This window comes from Nerophis ophidion, linkage group LG18 (genome assembly GCF_033978795.1).
Source record: "Nerophis ophidion isolate RoL-2023_Sa linkage group LG18, RoL_Noph_v1.0, whole genome shotgun sequence".
Taxonomy (NCBI): Eukaryota; Metazoa; Chordata; class Actinopteri; order Syngnathiformes; family Syngnathidae; genus Nerophis; species Nerophis ophidion.
Window position 1 is genome coordinate 19,502,914 of NC_084628.1, and position 25,294 is coordinate 19,528,207.

General features: G+C 40.3%; 2 protein-coding genes across 4 annotated transcripts in view; one reads left to right on the forward strand and one right to left on the reverse strand.

Moving 5' to 3' along the window:
- Positions 1 to 5,330, reverse strand: part of LOC133536846 (short transient receptor potential channel 4-like) — a 34,717-nt gene extending 29,387 nt beyond the window's left edge. For both annotated transcript variants that reach the window (XR_009802566.1, XM_061877481.1), the window contains exons 1-2: positions 5,177 to 5,330; positions 1 to 335 (exon numbers count right to left, since the gene is read on the reverse strand). The exon at positions 1 to 335 is cut by the window's left edge and continues 51 nt beyond it. Coding sequence is in view for 1 of the 2 variants with exons in the window: in XM_061877481.1 (XP_061733465.1) it covers positions 1 to 327 (327 nt within the window). In the remaining variant the exon portion in view is untranslated. The remainder of the gene's footprint in view (positions 336 to 5,176) is intronic.
- Positions 1 to 25,294, forward strand: part of LOC133536847 (FRAS1-related extracellular matrix protein 2-like) — a 334,085-nt gene that overhangs the window by 44,994 nt on the left and 263,797 nt on the right. The gene's annotated exons all lie outside the window — the stretch shown is intronic.

The following is a 25,294-nucleotide window of genomic DNA, read 5'->3' on the forward strand; positions in this document are numbered from 1 at the left end:
GACCACCTCCTTGCGGATGGCGTGCAGCAGGGCGTCGCCCACATGCACGTTGTAGCTGAGGAGCAGCTCCAGGATCTCAAGATTCTCGTTTTCGATGGCGATGAGCAGGGCCGTGCGTCCCAGCGAGTCCACGCAGTCAATGTTGATGCGGAAATAGATTTTGGCGTCCTCCAGGGCTTCCTTCACGGTGGCATAGTCTCCTTTCTCCACCGCCCCGAGGTAGACCCTCTCCAGAGCCGAGAGCTCGGACTCTGCCCGCACGACATGGAGGGGGATGCGGTCGCTGTACGAAGAGTTGTCAGTCTTCTTGTAGTACAACTGGGACATTGCTGCATCTAATTGGAGACATCTGTTACATACTGTACTACTGGTGTAACGCTACATACAGTTGTGGTCAAAAGTTTACATACACTTGTAAAGAACATAATGTCATGGCTGTATTGAGTTACCAATATTTTCTACAACTCTTATTTTTTTGTGATAGAGTGATTGGAGCACATACTTGTTGGTCACAAAAAACATTCATGAGGTTTGGTTCTTTTATGAATTTATTATGGGTCTACTGAAAATGTGACCAAATCTGCTGGGTCAAAAGTATACATACAGCAATGTTAATATTGTGTTACACGTCCCTTGGCAAGTTTCACTGCAATAAGGCGCTTTTGGCAGCCAACCACAAGCTTCTGGCAAGTTTCTGGTTGAATTTTTGACCACTCCTCTTGACAAAATTGGTGCAGTTCAGCCAAAAGTATTGGTTTTCTGAAATGGACTTGTTTCTTCAGCATTGTCCACACATTTAAGTCAGGACTTTGGGAAGGCCATTGTAAAACCTTCATTCTCACCTGATTTAGCCATTCCTTTACAAACAGGTCATTGTCCTGTTTGAACACCCAACTGCACCCAAGACCCAACCTCGGAGCTGATGATTTTAGGTTGTAGGTAATCCTTTAGGAGATAATCCTCCTTTTTCATTGTCCAATTTACTCTCTGTAAATCACCAGTTCCACCCATTTTCTACCGCTTGTCCCATTCGGGCGGAAGGCGCCGTACACCCTGGACAAGTCGCCATCTCATAGCAGGGCCAACACAGATACACAGACAACATTCACACTCACATTCACACACTAGGGCAGGGGTCATGAACCTTTTTGGCTGAGAGAGCCATGAAAGCCAAACATTTTAAAATGTATTTACGTGAGAGCCATATCATATTTTTTAACACTGAATACAAATAAATGCGTGCATTTTTTAAGTAAGACCAACATTTTTGGAGTGTAAAAAGTCTTTAATTATATTTAATAAAATTGTTATTTCTTGAACAGGTGCGGTAGAAAACAGATGGATGGATTAAAATGCAAGAAAATGGTTTATATTTTGAACGTTATTTTCAACATCGTGATTACCAGCGGAATTATTCATTACTTATCGTGTTAAGCAATGTCAGCTAAGATTTATCTGAGAGCTAGATGCAGTCATCAAAAGAGCCACATCTGGCTCTACAACCATAGGTTCCCTACCCCTGCACTAGGGCCAATTTAGTGTTGCTTATCAACCTAAGGTGCATGTTTTTGGCGGTGGGAGGAAGCCGAAGTACCCGGAGGGAACTCACGCACTCACGGGTAGAACATGCAAACTCCACACAGAAAGATCCCGTGCCCGGGATTGAACCCAGGACTACATAGGGCCCTTTGTATTGTGAGGCACATGCATTAACCCCTGTTTCACCGTGTATCCCAGTTCCATTGGCATTAAAACAGCCTCAGAGAATAATACCACCACCACCATGCTTGATGGTAGGAATGGTGTTCCTGGGATTAAAGGCCTCATCTTTTCTCCTCCAAACATATTGCTGGGTATTGTGGCCAAACAGCTCAATTTTTGTTTCATTTGTCCACAGAACTTTCCTCCAGAAAGTCATATCTGTGTCCATGTGATGTACAAGTGTATGTAAACTTTTGACCACGACTGTACATTTATGCAGTGGTACCTCAACTTAGGAATGCATTGGGATACCAGCTGTGTCTCAGCTTTTTGTTATTCTATAAGTTGCAAGCATTATTTCAGCATTTTTACCGTCAGTTTAAGAAATATCTTTGCCATTTAACACAAGAAACAAAGCTTTGATAAGACCAGTGACAAGCACATACAAGCACCGCTCGGAGATCGACGGAATCCTGACTATTGGAGCTGAGAGTGCGAAGGAAAGGACACGGAAAAACGAATCAAAGAAATGTAATCTTTAAAAATATGCCTTATCGGTTAGCAACCTACCTGGCTAATGATCCCCGCTGTAGCATCAGTCCGCATTAAACATGCTGCAGCCAGACATGTCCAAACAATGAACATTTATCTATAAAAATATCAACAAGCTGCAATTGCTGTGTTTGACATGTTTCAGTTTTTTCCGTCTTGTCCTGACTCAACAAGCTGGTCGAGCATTACCTTAGGTACACAAATAAACCAGAACATATCGCTTGTTGTCAACTTTGACTGCTCCGGTCCCTCACTCAAATACATCCATGTGGAACATAAACAGTGATTTCCTAGTTCTTAGCAGGTTGCAGGAGATGTCTGCTCCCTAAGGTAAATTATGTACAATCTTACTCTTGTGGTTAGAGTGTCCGCCCTGAGACTGAAAGGTCGTGAGTTTAAATCCCGGCCGAGTCATACCAAAGACTAGAAAAAGGGGACCCGTTACCTCCCTGCTTGGCACTCAGCATCAAGGATTGGAATCAAAGTTAAAGTTAAAATCCCAAATGATTGTCACAATCACACTGGGTGTGGAGAAATGTGTCTTCTGCCTTTGATCCATCCCCATGTTCACCTCCTGGCAGCACGCTCAGGAATAATTTTTCCGTGATTTAACCCCCAATTCCTGTCAAATTTCCCCACACCCAGTGTGTGTGTGACAACCGTTTGGGACTTTAACTTTAAGTTTAAATCCACCCCTTAATGCTGAGTACCAAGCAGGGAGGCAATGGGTGCCATTTTTTGTAGTCTGTGATATGAACTCACAACCTCCCAGTCTCAGGGCGGGAACTCTAACCACAAGGCCACTGAGCTGAATTTGGAGTTAAATCACCCCAAAAAATATTCCCGGGCGCAGCCACCGCTGCTGCTCACTGCTCCCCTCACCTCCCAGTGAGTGGAACAAGGGTATGGGTGGAATGCAGAGGGTAATTTCACCACACCTTGTGTGTGTTTGTGACTATCAGTGGTACTTTAACTATAACTTTATTACAATATTTCATAAAGTAGTGTGTAGTACATGCTATTGTAATGTTTTTCAAACATTTTTTTATCGGAAATTTGTTTTTTTATTCAAAATAAATGTTAAAATTGGGGCCTTTTAGGGGTGCCAAGCACAGATTAAACTGATTTCATTTCAATGGGAGAGGCTGATTTGAGATACGGGTGTTTTACATTTACGAGCTCGTAAATTGAGGTACTACTCTAATCTGATTTTTTGGTATGACTTTTTAGAAAATCATTCAAGCCATTTACACAAAACCAAAGCAAATTTATGTTTTGCATTTTCTTCCCTTACCGTACTAAAAATTAACTATATTGTATTCATCGTTGTGTAAAATCAATGCTAAACCATGTTTATATGCGTTAATCAGGGAGTTTATTTCAATGTGTTTTTAATTTATAAGATGACCTATGACCTTGAACAGGACAAGTGGTCGAAAATAAATGAAGTGTATGTGCTTAATTTTGAACATGCGGCAGCACAACACTCTAAATCAGGGCCGGCCCGCGAACAAGTTTGCCACGTATAAAAATGAGCCAAAATTTTTTTAATGAAAGAAACTACTGTTCTAAATGTGTCCACTAGATGTCGCAATAGCAACTATTTGTATGTACTGCGATGAGGTGGCGACTTGTCCAGGATGTACACCGCCTTCCGCTCAATTGTAGCTGAGATAGGCGCCAGCGCCCCCCGCGACCCCGAAAGGGAATAAGCGCTAGAAATGGATGGATGGATACATACTGTATTTAATACAAATAAACCACATGATGTTAGTGCAGCAGTCGAGGAAAATTAGCAAACTACATAAATAACGTCCTGTAATTTTAATTTGATATTTTTTTTTCTTGAAAGATTGGAAATGAACACCAATGAGTCGACTGATGAACATAATCACATAATCTATTCATAAAGTATAAATAACGACAAAAAAAGACAGAATACAATTAGCCGCTACATTTATGTGTAAAAAAAAAAACAACCTGCTACATTATGATTTGTACATTTGCAAAATGTGCTTTTTCTATTTTTAAACAAAGAAAATCATCCGAAGTTGTCTTTATTTTTAAGTTATCGTGCCGTGATTTTTCCAGTCCGGCCAACTTGGAAGTACATTTTCCTCAATGTGACCCTCCATCTAAAATGAGTTTGACAACTCTGCTCTAAATACTGCAAAAGTTCACCGATTTGATGGTGTTAAAAGCCTCACCTTGATGGATCTTCATAAAGGATCCATCCATCCATTTTCTACCATTTGTCCCTTTCAGGGTCACGGGGGGTGCTGAAGCCTATCTCAGCTGCATTCGGGCGGAAGGTGTTGTACACCCTGGACAAGTCGCTACCTCATCACAGGGCCAACACAGATAGACAACATTCACACTCACATTCACACACTAAGGCCAATTCAGTGTTTCCAATCAACCAATCAGATAATTAATTAATATTAGGAATGTATTTCTGTGAATAACCCCTTTTCAAGCCCTACTTTGTTACCAATGTTACTAATCTTTAATCTGTGTGTGGTGCAATAGCTGGCTCAAATAGACACAAACACAATTTTTAAGATATAAAAAAAGGGACGGCGTGGCGCAGTGGAAGAGTGGCCGTGCGCAACCCGAGGGTCCCTGGTTCAATCCCCACCTAGTACCAACCTCGTCATGTCCGTTGTGTCCTTGAGCAAGACACTTCACCCTTGCTCCTGATGGGTGCTGGTCAGCGCCTTGCATGGAAGCTCCCTCCATCAGTGTGTGAATGTGTGTGTGAATGGGTAAATGTGGAAGTAGTGTCAAAGCGCTTTGAGTACCTTGAAGGTAGAAAAGCACTATACAAGTACAACCCATTTATCATTTATATTATTTATCCCTGTTTTAACCAAGCACATGCACTTTTTTAATTTCCTGTAAAAGAAACAAAGCCAAACTTTACCGTCCCGGCGTTGTCGCGCAGTTGACCTGATCCTCTGCCGACGGAGAACCCGAAAAAAGGCGAGAAATGAGACAGCCAGGCGGGCTGGTGAAAAGCAAGTCCTCCACCTCTGAAGACCCAATAAGTCAATGACATGTCACGCAGTCAGCTTGCCGCCTCCCCTCCCAGCACACACATCCTGTCAACACACCCACTGACTTGCGTGCCTTCTTTTCTTGCTTTTGCCCTCTTCTTCCAATCATCTTCAGATGATTATTTTAAAAAAACGAAGGTTGTCGTGATCTTTTCGGAAGTGATGCTGTTTCTCACTGCCAGTCATCATGATCCTCACTGCAGCTGTCACCATTCACAACACACTTTGGTGTCCTCACAAAGGCATTAAAAACTACTGAACTGTGTTCTCAATCGATTTCCTGTATAATCTGATGATGTAACATTTTCTTAAGGACATTTTTATTTAGCCTTTATCTAACCAGGTAACAATCCCATTGAGATCAAAGATCTCTTTTCCAAGGGAGACCTGGCCAAGAGGGCAGCAGCAAGGTTACAATAAAAACAGTAAACAACACATAAAACATCACATTTACAGCATTAAAACTTGCTCATATGACACATGTGCATACAGACAAGGTAGATTGCAATCCCTTTACAGAAGCTTTAAATATAGCCAAATTTGCACATTTCCTAATCAAATACAAGGCAGAGACTTGAGATGATGCTGAGGCTACCCTCTGATTGCGCAATGCTTCATAACTGGATTGGATGGCACGTGCCCGTTGGTTTGTCAGCCTGTCGCCCAATACATTTATTATACACCAATACTTTCTACAGCCTGTGTAATGTACACTTTGTTGCCAAAAGTATTTGACCACCCATTCAAATGATAACAATCAGGTGTCCTAATCACTTGGCCCCGCCACAGGTTTATAAAACCAAGCACTTAGGCATGGAGACTGTTTCTACAAACATTTCTGAAAGAATGGGCCGCTCTCAGTGATTTCCAGCATGGAACTGTCATAGGATGCCACCTGTGCAACAAATCCAGTTGTGAAATTAACTCGCTCCTAAATATTCCAAAGTCAACTGTCGGCTTTATTGTGAGAAAAGTGAAGAGTTTTGGAACAACATCAACTCAGCTACCAAGTGGTAGGCCACGTAAACTGACAGAGAGAGGGGTCAGCGGATGCTGAAGCGCATAGTGCAAAGACTTTCTGCACAGTTAGTTGCTACAGAGCTCCAAACTTCATTTGACCTTTCAGTTAGCCCACGTACAGTACGCAGGGAACTGCATGGAATGGGTTTCCATGGCCGTGCAGCTGCATCCAAGCCATACATCACCACGTCCAATGCAAAGGGTGGGATGCAGTGGTGTAAAGCACGTCACCACTATACTCTAGAGCATGGTACATTTTGGACTGTATTGTGCCAAGTGTGAAATTTGGTGGAGGAAGAATTATGGTGTGGGGTTGTTTTTCAGGAGTTGGGCTTGGCCCTTTTGTCCCAGTGAAAGGAACTTTGAATGCTCCAGGATACAAAAACATGTTGGAGAATTCCATACTCCTAACTTTGTGGGAACAGTTTGGAGCGGGCCCATTCCTCTTCCAACATAATTGTGCACCAGTGCACAAAGCAAGGTCCATAAAGACATGGATGACAGAGTTTGGTGTGGATGAACTTGACTGGCCTGCACATAGTCCTGACCTGATCCCAATAGAACACTTTTGGGATGAATTAGAACGGAGACTGAGAATCAGGCCTTCTCGACTAACATCAGTGTGTGACCTCACCAATGCACTTTTGGAAGAATGGTCGAAAATTTCTATAAACACACTCCACAACCTTTTGAACAGCCTTCCCAGAAGAGTTGAAGCTGTAATAGCTGCAAAAGGTGGACTGACATCATATTGAACCCTATGGGTTAGGAATGGGATGGCACGTCAAGCTCATATGTGAGTCAAGGCCGGTGGCCAAATACTTTAGGCAATATCGTGTATTTAATGTAAGTGGGACATTCATATTCTTGATAATGAACCATTAAAGGCCTACTGAAACCCACTACTACCAACCACGCAGTCTGATAGTTTATATATCAATGATGAAATATTAACATTGCAACACATTTCAATGCGGCCGGTTTAGTTTACTAAATTACAATTTTAAATTTCCCGCGTAGTTTCTTGTTGAAAATGTCGCGGAATGATGACGCGTGACGTCCCGGGTTGCAGGGGACATATTAGCGCAGCACCATTTGCGGCTAAAAGTCGTCTCTTTTCATCGCGCAATCAAACAGTATTCTGGACATCTGTGTTGCTGAATCTTTTGCTATTTGTTCAATTAATATTGGAGAAGTCAAAGTAGAAAGATGGAGTTGGGAAGCTTTAGCCTTTAACCACACAAACACACGGTGATTCCTTGTTTAAAATTCCCAGAGGTGAAGCTTTACTATGGATCAGAGCGGTCTAGCGAACATGGTTCCCGACCACTTGTACACCAGCAGGTTTTGGTGAGAAAATTGTGGTAAAAAGTTGCCTCTTACTGGAGATCAGCTGAGCTTGCGCTGTCCATGCAGCTGAAGTCGACTTCCCTCAGAGACTGGCGTCAAGACACCCGTGGACACACCCCTACGACTATCAGATACTATTTAATCTCACTAAAACACTAGCAACACAATAGAAAGATAAGGGATTTCCCAGAATTATCCTAGTAAATGTGTCTAAAAACATCTGAATCTGTCCCAATGCAATCGCCTTTTTTTTTCTTTCTAGTCCTTCGCTATCAATATCATCATCCACAAATCTGTCATCCTAGCTCAAATTAATGGGGAAATTTTTCTAGGTCAGAGTATCTTTTGTTGCTGGAGGCTCCCATTACAAACAATGCGAGGACGTGAGGAGCCCTCACCCTTGTGACATCATCGTCTGCTACTTCCGGTAAAGGCAAGGCTTTTTTATTAGCGACCAAAAGTTGCAAACTTTATCGTCCATGTTCTCTACTAAATCCTTTCAGCAAAAATATGGCGATATCGCGAAATAATCAAGTATGACACATAGAATGGACCTGCTATCCCAATTTAAATAAGAACATCTCATTTCAGTAGGCCTTTAAGGGTGGGTACGTGAGCTAGCAGGTGCTCATCCCTGGTTTCCTTCTTCGGAGAGGCAAAGCGCCAACGTCAGTGTGTGTGAAGTGAAGTGAATTATATTTATATAGCACTTTTCTCTATTGACTTAAAGCACTTTACATAGTGAAACCCATTATCTAAGTTACATTTAAACCAGTGTGGGTGGCACTGGGAGCAGGTGGGTGAAGTGTCTTGCCCAAGGACACAACAGCAGTTATTAGGATGGCGAAAGCGGGGATCGAACCCAGAACCCTCAAGTTGCTGGAACGCCGCTCTACCAACCGAGCTGCGTCGCCCAATGTGTCAATGACTAAATTTAGACTGCTGGCCAAAGTGACTTTTTTTGGGATCTGATTTTTTCCAGACGACCTTTAACACTGCAAGTAAAAAGTGATTTTTATCAGACTCAAGTGTAAACACGCACTGGCCTCAATGTGGCCTCGACGTCACTTGCATGCGCATTTCGATAAAGTGAAAACAAAGGAAGTTGACCGGGAGGAAGTCGTTACTACTACAAAATAAAATAAAAGTCTTAAAAATTTGTATTTTTTTTTACATGAAAGTAAATGCAAGTAAAACAATGTATGAATGGATGTATCTAGTGCAGTGGTTCTTAACCTTGTTGGAGGTACCAAACCCCACCAGTTTCATATGCGCATTCACCGAACCCTTCTTTAGTGAAATATTTGTTTTTCTTTTTATCAAATTCAAGACAAAGTTATGTTTTTGGTAACACTTTAGTATGGGCAGAGGTGGGTAGAGTAGCCAAAAACTGTACTCAAGTACGAGTACTGTTACTTTAGAGATGTATTACTCAAGTAAAAGTAAGGAGTAGTCACCCAAATATTTACTTGAGTAAAAGTAAAAAGTATGTTGTGAAAAAACTACTCAAGTACTGAGTAACTGATGAGTAACCTGATTACGGCAACAAATAATGCACAAAAACCTAAAAATAGCAATGAGCAAATTCAGAGCCAGGAATATCTCTTAAGCAACTAAAACAATAATATATATTAAATAATAGTACATTAAAATAAAATAAAAAAATGGCACATTGAGCCACAATAACTTAACAGCACCATAGGCTCAGTAGGCATTGATTGATTGATTGATTGATTGATTGATTGAAACTTTTATTAGTAGATTGCACAGTACAGTACGTATTCCGTACAATTGACCACTAAATGGTAACACCCCAATAAGTTTTTCAACGTCAATCAATTATTTAATAAATGACCAAGTCGAGGTGATCTACCTCCTATATATACATACACACACATATCATATATATTAATATGTCCAGGGTGTACACCGCCTTCCGCCCGATTGTAGCTGAGATAGGTGCCAGCGCCCCCCGTGACCTCAAAAGGGAATAAGCGGTAGGAAATGGATGGATGGATGGATATATATATATATATATAATTTATATTTATTTATTTTTCTGTTTTTGTTTACGTGTCAAAGGTGTTTTAATGAATATATGTGCATGTTTAACACATAGACTCCTATCTTTCATGAAGACAAGAATATAAGTTGGTGTATTACCTGATTGTGATGACTTGCATTGATTGGAATCAGTAGTGCTGAAAACGTCCACCTTTTCAACTGGAGGAGAAAAAAAGTTCTTCCTTTCTGTTTAATACCACATGAAAGTTGTTGGTTTTTGGCATCTTATTTGTCCAGCTTCTATTTTCGTTTTTATACACTTTACAAGAAATACATTGGCGGCAAGCTCCGTAGCTTGCTCGCTTGTTTGCGCTGGCCTTCGAGACTCTTATTTTGTTAGCGCAGGCGCGATGGAGCGGCACTTTTATTGTGAAGACAGGAACTGTGCGATCAGCCTTCAGGCTTTTGACGGGAAGTACGGTTGAAATAAAAAGTGTCTTTTTTCCTTTACACTTTTGATTGATTGATTGAAACTTTTATTAGTAGATTGCACAGTACAGTACATATTCCGTACAATCGACCACTAAATGATAACGCCCCAATAAGTTTTTCAACTTTTTTAAGTCTGATTCGACGTGTGACGGTCACGTGACCGTCTGGCTCTGTTTGATTGGTCCAACGTCACCAGTGACTGCATGTGATTGGTGAAACGCAGGCATGCGTAGATCCTACTTTGAAAAATCAAAACAAACATTAATAGATCGATAAAAAAAAAGTAGCGAGTAACGAGCTGAATGTAGATAAATGGAACGGAGTAAAAGTAGCGTTTCTTCTCTATAAATATACTCAAGTAAAATTAAAAGTATGTTGCATAAAAACTACTCTTAGAAATACAATTTTTCCCAAAAGTTACTCAAGTAGATGTAATGGAGTAAATGTAGTGCGTTACTACCCACCTCTGAGTATGGGAAATATCTTCTAAGTAACAGAGACTTAATTTAGCGTTATTTGGACACTAGGGGAACATATTCTAAGTAATAAAGTCTTAATTCAGAGTTATTTGGTTAGGGTCAGGGTTAAAGGGTTAGGGTTATATTAAGGCCATGCCGAATAAGGCATTGATAAGGACTTAATGGCTAGTTAAGAGCCAATATTTTACTAATTTGCATGTTAATAAGCAACTAATTAGTGGTGAATATGATGCCCATACTAAAGTGTTACCATATTTTTTTTTACTGGTGCACAAAATGAACCGTGCATGAACATCACCTTGTTCAAACAATAAAACCAACACAGTGCATAAACTCACAACAGATGACACACCTGCAAATCACTCTGACTTCTGCTGTTGCCGTATCAGTAATACGCTGATAGGGAGAAGTTTGTATTTACAGTACACAAGGAGTCGGGTCTGTTTTGACCTCCGCCGAACCCCTGAGGTTGACTCATCGAACCCATAGAGTTCGACCTAACCCAGATTAAGAACCACTGAGCTAGTGTAATATATTTGTGAGGGTGTAATCTTTTTTTGACTGTTAAGTTGAAGACACTGATCTACAGGAGCTTTATTTTTCAACTCACATGTAAGCGAATACGCCACAGCGTCGATTCTGGTCCTTCACCAATCGCTATTTCTTTTTTAATCAAAATATGTATTCATATATTACATATAGCCTATTGAAAAGTGATGCACCGGACATTTGGTCATCTTAAATAGACTCTGCTCACCTAAACCGGACGTTGTGATGCAATATCCAATTCCGCTGGCGACTGCGTCTTTCCGGCGGACGCGAGTGGCGTAGTTCGCCCAAAGCTGACGAAAAAGTCCCATTTAGGTCACATTGCGTTTTGACCTAAGTAGTGTTGTCCCGATACCAATATTTTGGTACCGCTACCAGAATAATTTCGATACTTTTAGGTACTTTTCTACATAAAGGGGACCACAAAAAATTGCATTATTGGCTTTATTTTAACAAAAAATCTTAGGGTACATTAAACATATGTTTCTTATTGCAATTTTGTCCTCAAATAAGATAGTGAACATACAAAACAACTTGTCCTTTATTAGAAAGTAAATAAACAAATACTCATAATTTAACTGCTGACATACGCAGTAACATTGTCTAGCCGGGACTTGGATTGTTTTTGCTTCCTCGATGCAGAGATGATGTGGGAGGAGTCAGGCATGGATGTGAGTACATGGTTATTTATTTAAACACTAAATACAAAAATAAGCAAACTAAGGGCGCACACGAGGAGGTACAAAACTTGGCTACAAAATATGAACAGGAAACAAAAACACTAGGGCAATGGCATGAATGAACTATGAATAAACAAAAGCTACTATCAAAGATATTCAATAAACAAAAAACTTGCACTGAGGCAAAAATTGCAAAGATCTTACGTGGTCCAAATGGTTAACAGCGTGGCAAGGCGTGAAGGTTTGTACGCAAAAATGCAGGCATGAAGGCAAAAGGCAGAATGCAAAGTACCCAGAACGATGAACAGAAAGCAAGTGACATAAATAGTGGCCGTGGTAACTAGAAACAGGTGTGAGAGGCTGAGCATCATGGGCGTGACTAGGGGAATCAGGTGGAAACTAATGAGTAGCTATGGTGACCAAGAAAACAAGTAAGTGCAAACGCAAAAAGAGTCCAGAAAACAAAACATGATCAAACATAAAACCAGATTAACAGGCATGACAAACATATTGTCATTTTCCATTCTATTATTTTGTCAAAATTATTAAGGACAAGTGGTAGAAAATGAATTATTAATCTACTTGTTCATTTACTGTTAATAGCTGATTACTTTCTCTTTTCACATGTTCTATCTACACTTCTGTTAAAATGTAATAATCACTTATTCTTCTGTTGTTTGATACTTTACATTAGTTTTGGATGATTCCACAAATTTGGGTATCAAGCCGATACCAAGTAGTTACAAGATCATACATTGGTCATATTCAAAGTCCTCATGTGTCCAGGGACATATTTCCTAAGTTTATAAACATAATATACATTAAAAAAAAAGATGTTGTGATGCCAAAAAATATCGACTTGTAAAACTTACTCTATTTGTCGCCATGGAGACGAGGTTTAGTGATTTAGAAGTAGCTAAAACACTGCCGACCGATACTTTTCAGAGGCGGTATAGTTCATTTGTATCAAGATACTGTACTAATACCGGTATACCGCACAACCCTGGACTGAAGTCACATTTGAAAAGATCAGATTCTAATCGGACTCAGAACCACCTCCTGATGTGGCCTGAATCTGATGCCAAAAGATCAGATTTAAAGCAATTTGGAGTGTTAAGACTGGCAAAAAAAAATCTTATCTGTGAACACCAAAATCAGATTTGGTGTTCAGTGTAAAAGGGGCCAATGTGTTAGCGAGAGTCAGCAGTGATTCAAGTTAGGGCTGCACAATTAATCAAATTTTAATCCCGATCACGATTTGGGCTTCAGTAATTAAATAAGGATGATTTCTGGTGGTATTAACATTTAAAAGGCAGGCTCTGCTGCATATCAAATCAAGCACATTCACAGCCCTCGGCAACAGGAAAACAACGACGGTTTGTCTCGAAGCTCACAGTTCCATTGACAAGGCCGGCCGGCATGATCAAACTTTTCCCGGGTTGCTGCTGCCTGTTACCTCATTTCCCTTGTTTCATTTCCATGGAGTCAAACGACATGCGTTAAAAATGTTTTTGTGTCCCTGAAAAGCCCCCATCAAAAATGGATGAATCGAGCTAAGGGCATTATGTAATGAGAACAAAATGAGATGTTAATACTTATAATGAACAAAAAACACAAATAATTGTCTTTACATATAGGTAATGTTTATGTAGCCCTTTTATCAAACTATTTCATTACACATAGCATGAAATCTAGTGGTCATGTCAGCCTAGTGGTTAGAGTGTCCGCCCTGAGATCGGTAGGTTGTGAGTTCAAACCCCGGCCGAGTCATACCAAAGACTATAAAAAAAATGCAAGCCATTGCCTCCCTGCTTCGCACTCAGCATCAAGGGTTGGAATTGGGGGTTGAATCACCATAAATGATGCCCGGGCGCGACACCGCTGCTGCTCACTGCTCCCCTCACTTCCCAGGTGGTGAACAAGGGGATGGGTCAAATGCAGAGGACACATTTCACCACACCTAGAGTGTGTGTGACAATCATTGGTACTTTAACATCAGGTTCACATGCGGTTTGGGAACAAAAGCTCTCTCGCTTGCTTTGTGTGGCTGGTAAAAGTAGCAATATAAAAAAATTAAAATAAATATTCAACCCCAAACAGTGCTTTATTCAAAACAAAGATGTGTGGCAATGTATTTTCTTTTACTTGGTTAATTAAACAAAGACGTGGGAATTAAATGAAATACTTTACTTAAAAGAAAGATGTATTTGAAGCAAAAAAAAAGTACTTTATTTTGATATAGCCTTTATATAGATTTTGATAGCCTTTAAATAGACTCCCTTTTTAGACCAGTTGATCTGCTGTTTCTTTTCTTTTTCTTCTATGTCCCACTCTCCCCTGTGGAGGGGGTCCGGTCCGATCCGGTGGCCATGTACTGCTTGCCTGTGTATCGGCTGGGGACATCTCTGCGCTGCTGATCCGCCTCGACATCTCTGCGCTGCTGAGCCGCCTCCACTTGGGATGGTTTCCTGCTGGCTCCGCTGTGAACGGGACTCTCGCTGCTGAGTTGGACCCGCTTTGGACTGGACTCTCGCGACTGTGTTGGATCCATTGTGGATTGAACTTTCACAGTATCATGTTAGACCCGCTCGACATCCATTGCTTTCTTCCTCTCTAAGGTTCTCATAATCATTATTGTCACAGACGTCCCACTGGATCATTATTGTCACCAATGTCCCACTGGGTGTGAGTTTTCCTTGCCCTTATGTGGGCCTACCGAGGATGTCGTGGTGGTTTGTGCAGCCCTTTGAGACACTAGTGATTTAGGGCTATATAAGTAAACATTGATTGATTGATTGATATAAAAATTGTGTAGGGATGTAAAAAAAAATGTACTATTAAGGGGCCGTTTGCAACAGTGAATAGTATATGAATGTAAAAGTATGGATTCACTCCATGTTAAACAATCATTTATTATCATACTGCATAATTATTATTATGATTACAGTATTGGACATATTGTTTACACTGTAAAAACTAATCTGTAGACTTTGCTTGCTGCTCAGTCGCTGGAATTTTCACATAAAATTTAAAGTGTTTTTTTACAGCATTTACTGTAAATCAGGGGTCCCCAAACTTTGTGACTTGGGGGCCGCAATGGGTTAAAACAAATTGACCGGGGGCCAGGCTGTATATATCAGAATCAGAATCACAATCAAAATACCTTTATTGTCATTACATGGAAACAACAAAATTGAATAGCAATCCAGCTAAGTGCTTTTAAAACAAACTACATAAAATACTTTTAAAACAACAAACAATAATAAACATTTTAAAAACATGATACACATTTGTAAAACATATTGCACAGCAGATCTCTATCAGATTTAAGCAAGTTAATAAAGTGGTGAGTGTTCAGGTAAGTCAATCAATCAATCAATCAATCAATGTTTACTTATATAGCCCTAAATCACTAGTGTCTCAAAGGGCTGCACAGTGCAGAGTTTAGGGCAATAACATCTCTAGGATAGAAACTGTTTTTCAGTCTATTTGTCCTGCTTTGATGGTCTTATAGCGCCTCCCTGAGGGCAAGAGTTCAAGCCAGTGGTGACCTGGGTGGAATGAGTCCCCGAGGACGCAGTTTGCTCTCCTGCTGCAGTGTCTCTTATACAGGTCCGCTAGAGATGTAAGAGGACATGCAGTGATCCTCTGGGCTGTGTTTATGACCCCCTGTAATGTATTCCTCACTACCACCGTGCAGCTAGAAAAACACACGGAGATTCCGTAGGTCAGTATTGACTCAACGGAGCAGCGATAGAAGGACAGGAGCAGGTTATCAGCCAGATCTATTTTCCACAGCCTTTTCAGAAAATACAGTCTATGCTGACCTTTTTTCTGAAGTGCAGTGGTGTCGCTTTTCCAGGTCATGTTGCTTGAGATGTTCATGCCCAGGAACTTGCACTCTGAGACCCTTTCCACCTCCTCTCCCATGATGTGGATGGGCTGGATGGATGGGCTCCGTGATTTTTTTCCTGAAATCAACAATCAGCTCCTTGGTCTTTGTGGGGTTGAGAATGAGGTTGTTTTTCGTCTGACAGTGCCTTTACCTCTTCTCTGTAGTCAGACTCGTCACCTTTTGTGATGAACCCCTTCACTGTAGTGTCAACCGCAAATGTGATGATGGAATTGGTAGGATGGATGGGAATACAGTCATAGGTATAAAGACTGAAGAGCAAGGGGCTCAACGGTATAAAGACTGAAGAGCAAGGGGCTCAACGGTGCTGACGCTGAGTGTTGAGGAAAGATGGTGTCCGACCTTCACTCTTTGAGGGCAGTCCGTTAGAAAGGCCTTGATCCAGTAACAGATCTGTTGAGACAGGCCTAACTCCGGCCGCTTGGGAATCGGTCTGCTCGACAGAATCGTGTTAAAGACACTACTGAAGTCAATGAAGAGCATCCTGACATTGCTCCTCGGCTTTTCCAGATGTGTAAGTGTGGAATGGAGAACTGTTGCTGTGGCATCTTCTGTACATCGGTTTGCTCTGTATGCAAACTGGTGAGCGTCGAGTGTAGGTGGTATGATAGCGGTGATATGGCTTCAGACCATATATACAGTACTGTATGTGTGTATGTATGTCCTGGGAATGACGTTAAAGTGCATCTGGCAGTGGAGGCTCCTCTATGGGGTCTTGGGGCACTAGGAAGTTAACCCCTTTAGTACTGTTACCCCAGGTTGCTCTTGGCAAAGGCCTAGTACCTAACCGCCCCCTAGCCAGGGATTGGGTGAAGACCTCAATGGTGGAGCAGGGGGAAGACAGTAGATTTAAGAACTACCACAACGGCTGTGATGGCGGAGGAAGGCTGCAGCAGAAAAGGGTCCCCAAGCGTCTTGGACTCTATGCCACTGGACCCTGACCCGATTCTGTCAAGGATCGTGTGGTGACTGTCTGTGCAGCAGTCTCCCCACGTTAAACAAAGTCACGCACAGGCATCCTCCATGAAGGGATACACCCCTACCAGGAGGGTCGTCATACTCGTTCGAGTGACCTAGACAGATATATATATATATATATATATATTAGGGCTGCGAATCTTTGGGTGTCCCACGATTCGATTCAATATCGATTCTTGGGGTCGCGATTCGATTATAAATCGATTTTTTCCGATTCAACGCGATTGTCGATTCAAAAACGATATTTTTTCCAATTCAAAACGATTCTGTATTCATTCAATACATAGGATTTCAGCAGGATCTACCCCAGTCTGCTGACATGCTAGCAGAGTAGTAGATTTTTTTTAAAAAGCTTTTATAATTGAAAAGGACAATGTTTTATCAACTGATTGCAATAATGTAAATTTGTTTTAACTATTAAATGAACCAAAAATATGACTTATTTTATCTTTGTGAAAACATTGGACAGTGTGTTGTCAAGCTTATGAGATGCGATGCAAGTGTAAGCCACTGTGACACTATTGTTCTTTTTTATTTATTTTTATAAATGTCTAATGATAATGTCAATGAGGGATTTTTAATCACTGCTATGCTGAAATTATAACTAATATTGATACTGTTGATAATATTCATTTTTGTTTTTTAACTACTTTTGGTTTGTGTCTCCTCTCAATTGCTCTGTTTATTGCAGTTCTGAGTGTTGCTGGGTCAGGTTTGGTTTTGGAATTGGATTGCATTGTTATGGTATTGCTGTGTATTGTTTTGTTGGATTGATAAAAAAGAAAAAAATGATTAAAAAAAAATACAAAAAATCGATTTTTTAAAATGAGAATTGATTCTGAATTGCACAACGTGTGAATCGCGATTCAAATTCGAATCGATTTTTCCCCACACCCCTAATATATATACATATATATATATATATATATATATATATATATATATATATATATATATATATATATATATATATATATATATATATATATATATATATATATATTTATATTTATTCCTCGCGCAGTAATTGACAATAACATGTGCCTGAGCGGGTAGGAGACATCAAGAGTAACAAGCGGTAGAAATTGGATTACAAAGGACAAATTGAAAAAAAAAATAACAAAATTGGAAAAACGTACCACAGTTTTAAAGTTAAACTTTGCCATCTGGGCTGCCAGTTTTCTACCGTAGCAATCTATTGGACATTTTTACAGTGTACAATTGGATGTATAACCTGCTTTAAAATCATATTTTAGTATTTATTTTAATTTTAACAAAAAAGCTTGGAATATATTTACATTTTACTAAAGTTTAAAATATATACAATTGAATGCAGTACAGTTATGCTATTTTGGTTTGGAATATTTGAGTTACATGTCAATTAGGAATCAATGCAAAGCTTATTTTCGGTTCAGTTTCAGTTTTATTTATATATGTTTGTGTCTTACAGTGTTGTCAAATTGAAAGTGCTTTCTCACATGGAAGCAGTTACAGTATTTAATTAATAATAATAATAATAATAATGCGTTGGCCTTGTTGTCCACTAGAGGGCATACTACACTTCCCTCTTTACCAAATGTGTTGATTTTTATTTAGCTCCACCAAACATTGAAGTGTCTGTGTGACTTATGGCTGCAGCTCCATTTCAGACTTCAAAGAATATTTATTCTCTCCTTAGGGGGGAAACATTCCCCAGAGTGAATCCTTCCGGCCTCAGGTGTCTAAATAACACTTAAGATAAAAGGCTGGGCCAAAATTAGTCTTCTGCAAGTTGTTGACTTCTCTCACTTAGTTAATAACGTTTTTGATTCATGCGGTTAAGAAGAAGCAGCATTATTCGACAATAATCAGCTGGTTTACTGGCAATTCAAGCCATGTTTACAGACATGAACACTAAAGCATGTGGTTGAATTACACTCCATTAGATGTCCAACACGACCTCGTTCGCTGAAAAGGAACCCTGATGCAATAGTCAGAAATCCAAACGTCATTAGATGCTCATGAAAGTCATTAGGAGTGCCTGCCAGGCCCTCTTCAGTACTTGACTGGCATGTGGATGCAACCTGAACATCCCGTACTGTACATGACATGCTGGCTACGTCACAGGAGCTTCAGGTCAATCCGACTACTACTATGTAACCCGCTTACCTCCAATGGAGGACTGTCAACATACTGCTATACATAGGAGGAAGACCGATGTCTTCAACAGGGGGTCAGTGACACCTTGGAGGTCCTCTTGAGCAGGGAACCCTCGGGGCCCTTTCCACTACAGAAGGGCCTGGGTCCCACTCAAATATCAACACTAAATTAGTAATCTTACTTTTGATTTTAATGGTAGTCAATAATTATATCTAACCTACTTACAGTTTACTACCTCGTCAAATGATGTGAAACCATGTATTAATCACAAATATTTATTTAAAAGCCTACTGAAATGAGATTTTATTTAAACGGGGATAGCAGGTCCAAATCTATGTGTCATTCTTGATCATTTCGCGATATTGCCATATATTTGATGAAAGGATTTAGTAGAGAACATTGACGATAAAGTTCGCAACTTTTGGTTGCTCATAAAAAAGCCTTGCTTGTACCGGAAGTAGCAGACGAAGTGCTGGTTGTGGAGCTCCTCACATCCTCACATTGTTTACAATCATGGCTGCAAGCAGCGAGAGCGATTCGGACCGAGAAAGCGACGATTTCCCCAGTAATTTCAGCGAGGATGAAAGATTTGTGGATGAAGATAGTCGAGGGCAGTGGGAGCGATTCAGATGTTATCAGACACATTTACTAGGATAATTCTGGCAAATCGCTTATCTGCTTACTGTGTTACTAGTGTTTTAGTGAGATTATATGGTACCTGAAAGTCGGAGGGGTGTAGCCACAGGTGTGGTGACCGCCAGTGTCTCCGGTGGGAGGAGGTAAGTCTGCAGCTGCAGGAGGACGCAAGCTCCACTCATGTCTACGGTAAGACCGGATTTATTAGCACAATTTTCTCACCGAAACCTCCCTGTTGACATGTGGTCGGGAACCATGTTCGCTTGACCGCTCTGTTCCATAGTAAAGCTTCACCTTCAGGAATGTAAACAAGGAAACACCGGCTGTGTTTGTGTTGCTAAAGGCAGCTGCAAAACACCGCTTCCCACCTACATCTTCTCTTCTTTGACTTCTTCATTATTAATTGAACAAATTGCAAAGGATTCAGCAACACAGATGTCCGGAATACTGTGTAATTATGCGACCGGTACTTTTTAGAGGCGGTATAGTACCGAATATGATTCATTAGTATCAGGGTACTATACTAATACCTGTATACTGTACAACCCTAGTACATACACACTGACAAGGAGGGAAGATGCATCATTTTTTTTTTTTTAGTTTTAGCCCGGCTCCATTGACACACATAATTTAACTTCATGATTTGTTGTTAAATAAGGATTAAAAACTTGAGATAACGTTGCACCTTTCTTATGACACAAAACCAAAAGTGTTATTTACAGCGATCGTATCCAAAACAGTCGACTGGTGCTGGCGGGTGTGTCTCAAAGCCCAATTTGATGCATCTTTTTTTATCAATGCTGATTGAAAAAAACAGCATGTTTACGTTCAAACCTACAATAATTCCTCTTATAGTGTGTTTAAAGCCAGCAAGGCATGTTGTCAGGCTTTGGAAATGACAACCGTGACGTCGTCAGAGGAGTACAAGTCTTTGTTTGGGCCGTGTACACGCACACACTGAGCGGAGAATTTCGTAACTCTTCGCCTAGGCCAGCGTTAGCAAAAGTCTGCGTATTTAAACAAAAAAAAACACAGACAAAACTGCTTGTAACTTCCGGTAGAAATGTCGTAGGGACATGAAACAAAAACCTCTATGTAGGTCTCACGTAGACCTACATTTCATTCATTTACATTATTCAGCAAAAATCAACAGGAAGTTGGCAATCACCCTTTCAAAACAAAAGTTTTGTAAGCATGCAGTCATGAAATATTGGTGTTCGTGCAGTAGGCGATTAGTAAGATTGCTAGCGATTAGCAGGGGCAGTTTCCTAGTAAAGATTAGCACTGCTGGACGGCGTGGCGCAGTGGAAGAGTGGCTGTGCGCAACCCGAGGGTCCCTGGTTCAACCCCAACCTAGCACCAACCTCGTCACGTCCGTTGTGTCCTTGAGCAAGACATTTCACCCTTGCTCCTGATGGGTGCTGGTTAGCGCCTTGCATGGCAGCTCCCTCCATCAGTGTGCGAATGTGTGTGTGAATGGGTAAATGTGGAAGTAGTGTCAAAGCGCTTTGAGTACCTTGAAGGTAGAAAAGCGCTATACAAGTAATACCTATTTATTTTATTATTTATTTAGTTTCTAGCTAGCAATTAGCACTCTAGTTGCTAGCTAGCGATTAACGCTCTAGTTGCCAGCTAGTAACTAGCAGTGCAAGTTTCCAGTTAACGATTAGCGCCCCAATTTTTGAGCTACAGAATAACAAGGTACATTACCTTTATTACCTTTACCTGCTCAGTGGCCTTGTGGTTAGAGTGTCTGCCCTGAGATCGGTAGGCTGTGAGTTCAAACCCCGGCCGAGTCATACCAAAAACTATAAAAATGGGACCCCTTACCTCCCTGCTTGGCACTCATTATTGGAATTGGGGGTTAAATAACGAAGTTGATTCCTGGGCGTGGCCACTGCTGCTGCTCACTGCTCCTCTCACCTCCTATGGAGTGGACAAGGGGATGGGTCAAATCCAGAGGTCAAATGTCACCACACCTAGTGTGTGTGACAATCTTTGGTACTTTAACTTTTAATTTTATGGCCAGTTTGATTTAAAACTCGATTTTATAGAAGATGTACAAATAGGGACTCTCTGCTCCTCACTAGAGAGTAATAGTCAACTTTTCAATTAATCAAAGTTATCATTGCCTAATGCTTACAATTTTGTCCATACAGACAATTAATGCTGAGGATTAAACTATATATACTACCTATCATGTTTTTGTTTGGCCATGTGCTGTTTGTTTTTTGGACTATTTTTAGTTCCCGGTTGTGCACTCTTGCTTGTTTTGTTTCCATGACTACTCACTAATTCACCTGTCTCACATTTTGCACTCGCGCACCTGTCACTAATCATGTCGGTATTATTTAAGCTTGCAGTTGCCAGGCAGTTGGCCTGGCGACATTAGCTCCTGGACACCCATGCTATCTGATATCACTACTACTCATGCCATTGTCATGCTGCCGTAGTTTTCTTGCTGCTCGTTTCTTGCCACGTGAGTTTTGTGTATTCTTGTTACAGTAAGTGTTTATTTGTTTCATGTTCGTAGTTTTTGTTTCATTAGTCAAGTTTGTTCTCCGCCTTAGTGCGCGCCTTTAGTTTTGTACCTTTTGTTAGAGTTCAAATAAAATCATGTATTTACCTCCAAGCCAAGTGCTATCCAACTTTACTTGCATCTCGGGAAAACAAACACCCCAAAGTCCACGCCCTAACAGTACCTATCTGCGGTAGGACATGGGCATTCAATTCATTTTAGGTGGCATTAAATCGGACTTGCGGTTATCTGTAGAAACATTGGTACTACAAAACGTAAATAAAACCAATAAGGTGCTTGATTAACTTGTATGACCTCCGCCTGCTTGTATGCACTCCCTACTAAACCTGACCATGCTCCTCGTGAGTTGACTGTTTATTTTCCTAACAGCTAGGTTAGTTCATAGCGTCCGCCCTACTCACAGATACAACTCAGCTTTTGGGGTTTCGAGGTCATGTTTGCAGGTATTTGCTGGCTCAGCAACAGCGCCAACACCTGGCAAGAATGAGCAAGAGTTTGTTTGCGTCGGTTCATATTAAAGCTGTCAGTGTGTATTTATGTGTGTGTGTATCGGGGTGTGTGTTTATGTACGTGTGGACGGCTAGCGAGGGCAGGGGGGTAATAAATCACGCTCAAGGTCCATAACTATAGCCCACATCTATCAGGAAGCATAAATTACAGGAGTTAGCAGATGACAGAGGACTCTCCGAGGGGCAGATTAAGTCCATTACAGCACGGCAGGGACGCTGCGCTGAAATATTTGAAATATTCCTCCGCCCCTTTCTCCCAATGTTGGCCACAACCAGCCCTCAAACAGACGCTCTTATTTACTGATTGTAATTATCCTTGTCAATACCATCTATAAAAGAAAATAGGATGATTTGTTATTAAAAGGTTAAATAATAATAATTGAAAGAGACGACTGGGTTTTTTTTGAAGGTTTTTGATGCTGGTAACAGCTGATAAAACGATCTTGGATCAATGCATATGTTCCGGAAGGCAAACTTGCCGAGCACAGATTGAATCTAAGGAATATAAATCAATATATTGATTGCCGTATTTTTCGGAGTATAAATCGCTCCGGAGTATAAGTCGCACCTGTCGAAAATGCATAATAAAGAAGGGAAAAAACATATAAGTCGCATTTTTGGGGGAAATGTATTTGATAAAACCCAACTACAAGAATACACATTTGAAAGGCAATTTAAAATAAATAAAGAATAGTGAACAACAGGCTGAAAAAGTGTACGTTATATGACGCTTAAATACCCGAATGAGAAGGTGCCTGGTATTTTACCATGACATATTATGGTAAGAGTCATTCAAATAACTATAACATATACAACATGCTATACATTTACCAAACAATCTCACTTTTAATCGATAAATCTGTCACTCATAATCGCTAAATCCGATGAAAACTTATACGTCTAGTCCCTTACGTGAATGAGCTAAATAATATTGTTTGATATTTTACGATAATGTGTTAATAATTTCACACAAGTCGCTCCTGAGTGTAAGTCGCACCCCCGGCCAAATTATTTAAAAAAACTGCGACTTATAGTCCGAAAAATACGGTCATTGTTACGCCCGTAATAGGTACCGAATTCTGTGATTTTGGACGGGACTCTCGCTATCATATTGGGTGTACTATGGACTGGACTCTCACTGTTATGTTGGATCCACTATGGACTGGAGTTTCACAATATCATGTAAGACCTGCTTAACATCCATTGCTTTTGGTCTCCCCTAGGGGGGGGTTGTTATCCACATATGTGGTCCTCTCCAAGGTTTCTCATAGTCATTGTCATCGACGTCCCACTGGGGTGAGTTTTGCCTTGCCCTTATGTGGGCTCTGTACCGCGGATGTCGTTTTGGCTTGTGCACTTGTGATTTAGGGCTATATAAATAAACATTGATTGAGTAATTGACTGATTGATTTTATAGGTACCTACCACTTGACACTGGCTCAAGCAATTGCCAGGCAAACAGCCAAATTCTTAGCGGATTGAGTCGGACTGACTCTTGGTAATGTTGCAATTTCCTATGCCAACATAACACACATGCCTGAAAAAGCCCTCAAGACAAACTAATAACTATGTTCTAAAAAGTAAGGCTCCACTTTTCAAATATGCGCAGGCTCGATGCTACTTCACATTGGATATCTCACATATGTACTACCAATCAAACTGCTTTACTGTCAGGTCGGCCGCCGCCTCCTTCCTGAAGCTTCTTTTTGGAACCACCTTAGGTTGAAAAATGTTCCCAAGAAGAATGTTGTCAATTTTTTTGTTTGTAATTATTAATGGAGATTGCAAAGCCTCTAAATTTGGTAATCAAAGTTACGACTAAGACAAGACTGGCACCATCAACTTAATGGCAAAGACTACAGCTGGCAGCCGCACCAGAAAGAAGGCCAAGCTCACGTTCTTTCGCAAGGAACCATATTTAGATAACAAAATAAAGATGATAATAAAACATTTTATTAAATATAATGGTAACAATTCATTATTATGAACAAATTATTTTGCTGTTTTTAAGCAAACCTTCATTAAGGTATTAAATGTATATATGTTTTTGTAGCTTTAAATGTCATACAAAGTAAATAAAAATGGTCCTAGTATTGACCCATGAGGTACACCACAAACAATATCTAGACACGACAATGTGTGTTCTCTCAACTTCACTATTTGTTTCCCGTTCAGTCACTTTTCGTCCTGGAGAAACATGATTATGATAAATGCTAGTATTTAGGATTCACATAACAATAACATTATCTAAATAAGTGCCTTTCAGAGGGTTAATAATGTTTACTGAAATACTAGTTGTTATTACATAGCTAGACTACAATGATAAAAAATAACTAACAGGGGTGTCACACACACAAAAAATCGATTTTCGAATTAGTCAGGATTCTTATTCGTAATTCTTGATTGATTCAAAAAAATCAAAAACACATATTTATTGTACCTGTCCTGTCCAGCCACTCAGGCAAATCATATAGTTCGGGTGGAAGGCGGGGTAAATGATCTCAGTAACATATTGCAGTTTGTAGCTGAGATTTTATGACCTATATTGAGTAAAACATGTTTGAAACTAGAATATCAACTGATGCATTCTGTCATCCACACTCACAAGTATAAAACTACTGTTTTAAAGTAATAGTTTCTTATTTCAAGCATGAAAAAAAAAATCACGATGCCGAGCGCATATCATTATGTCAAGTT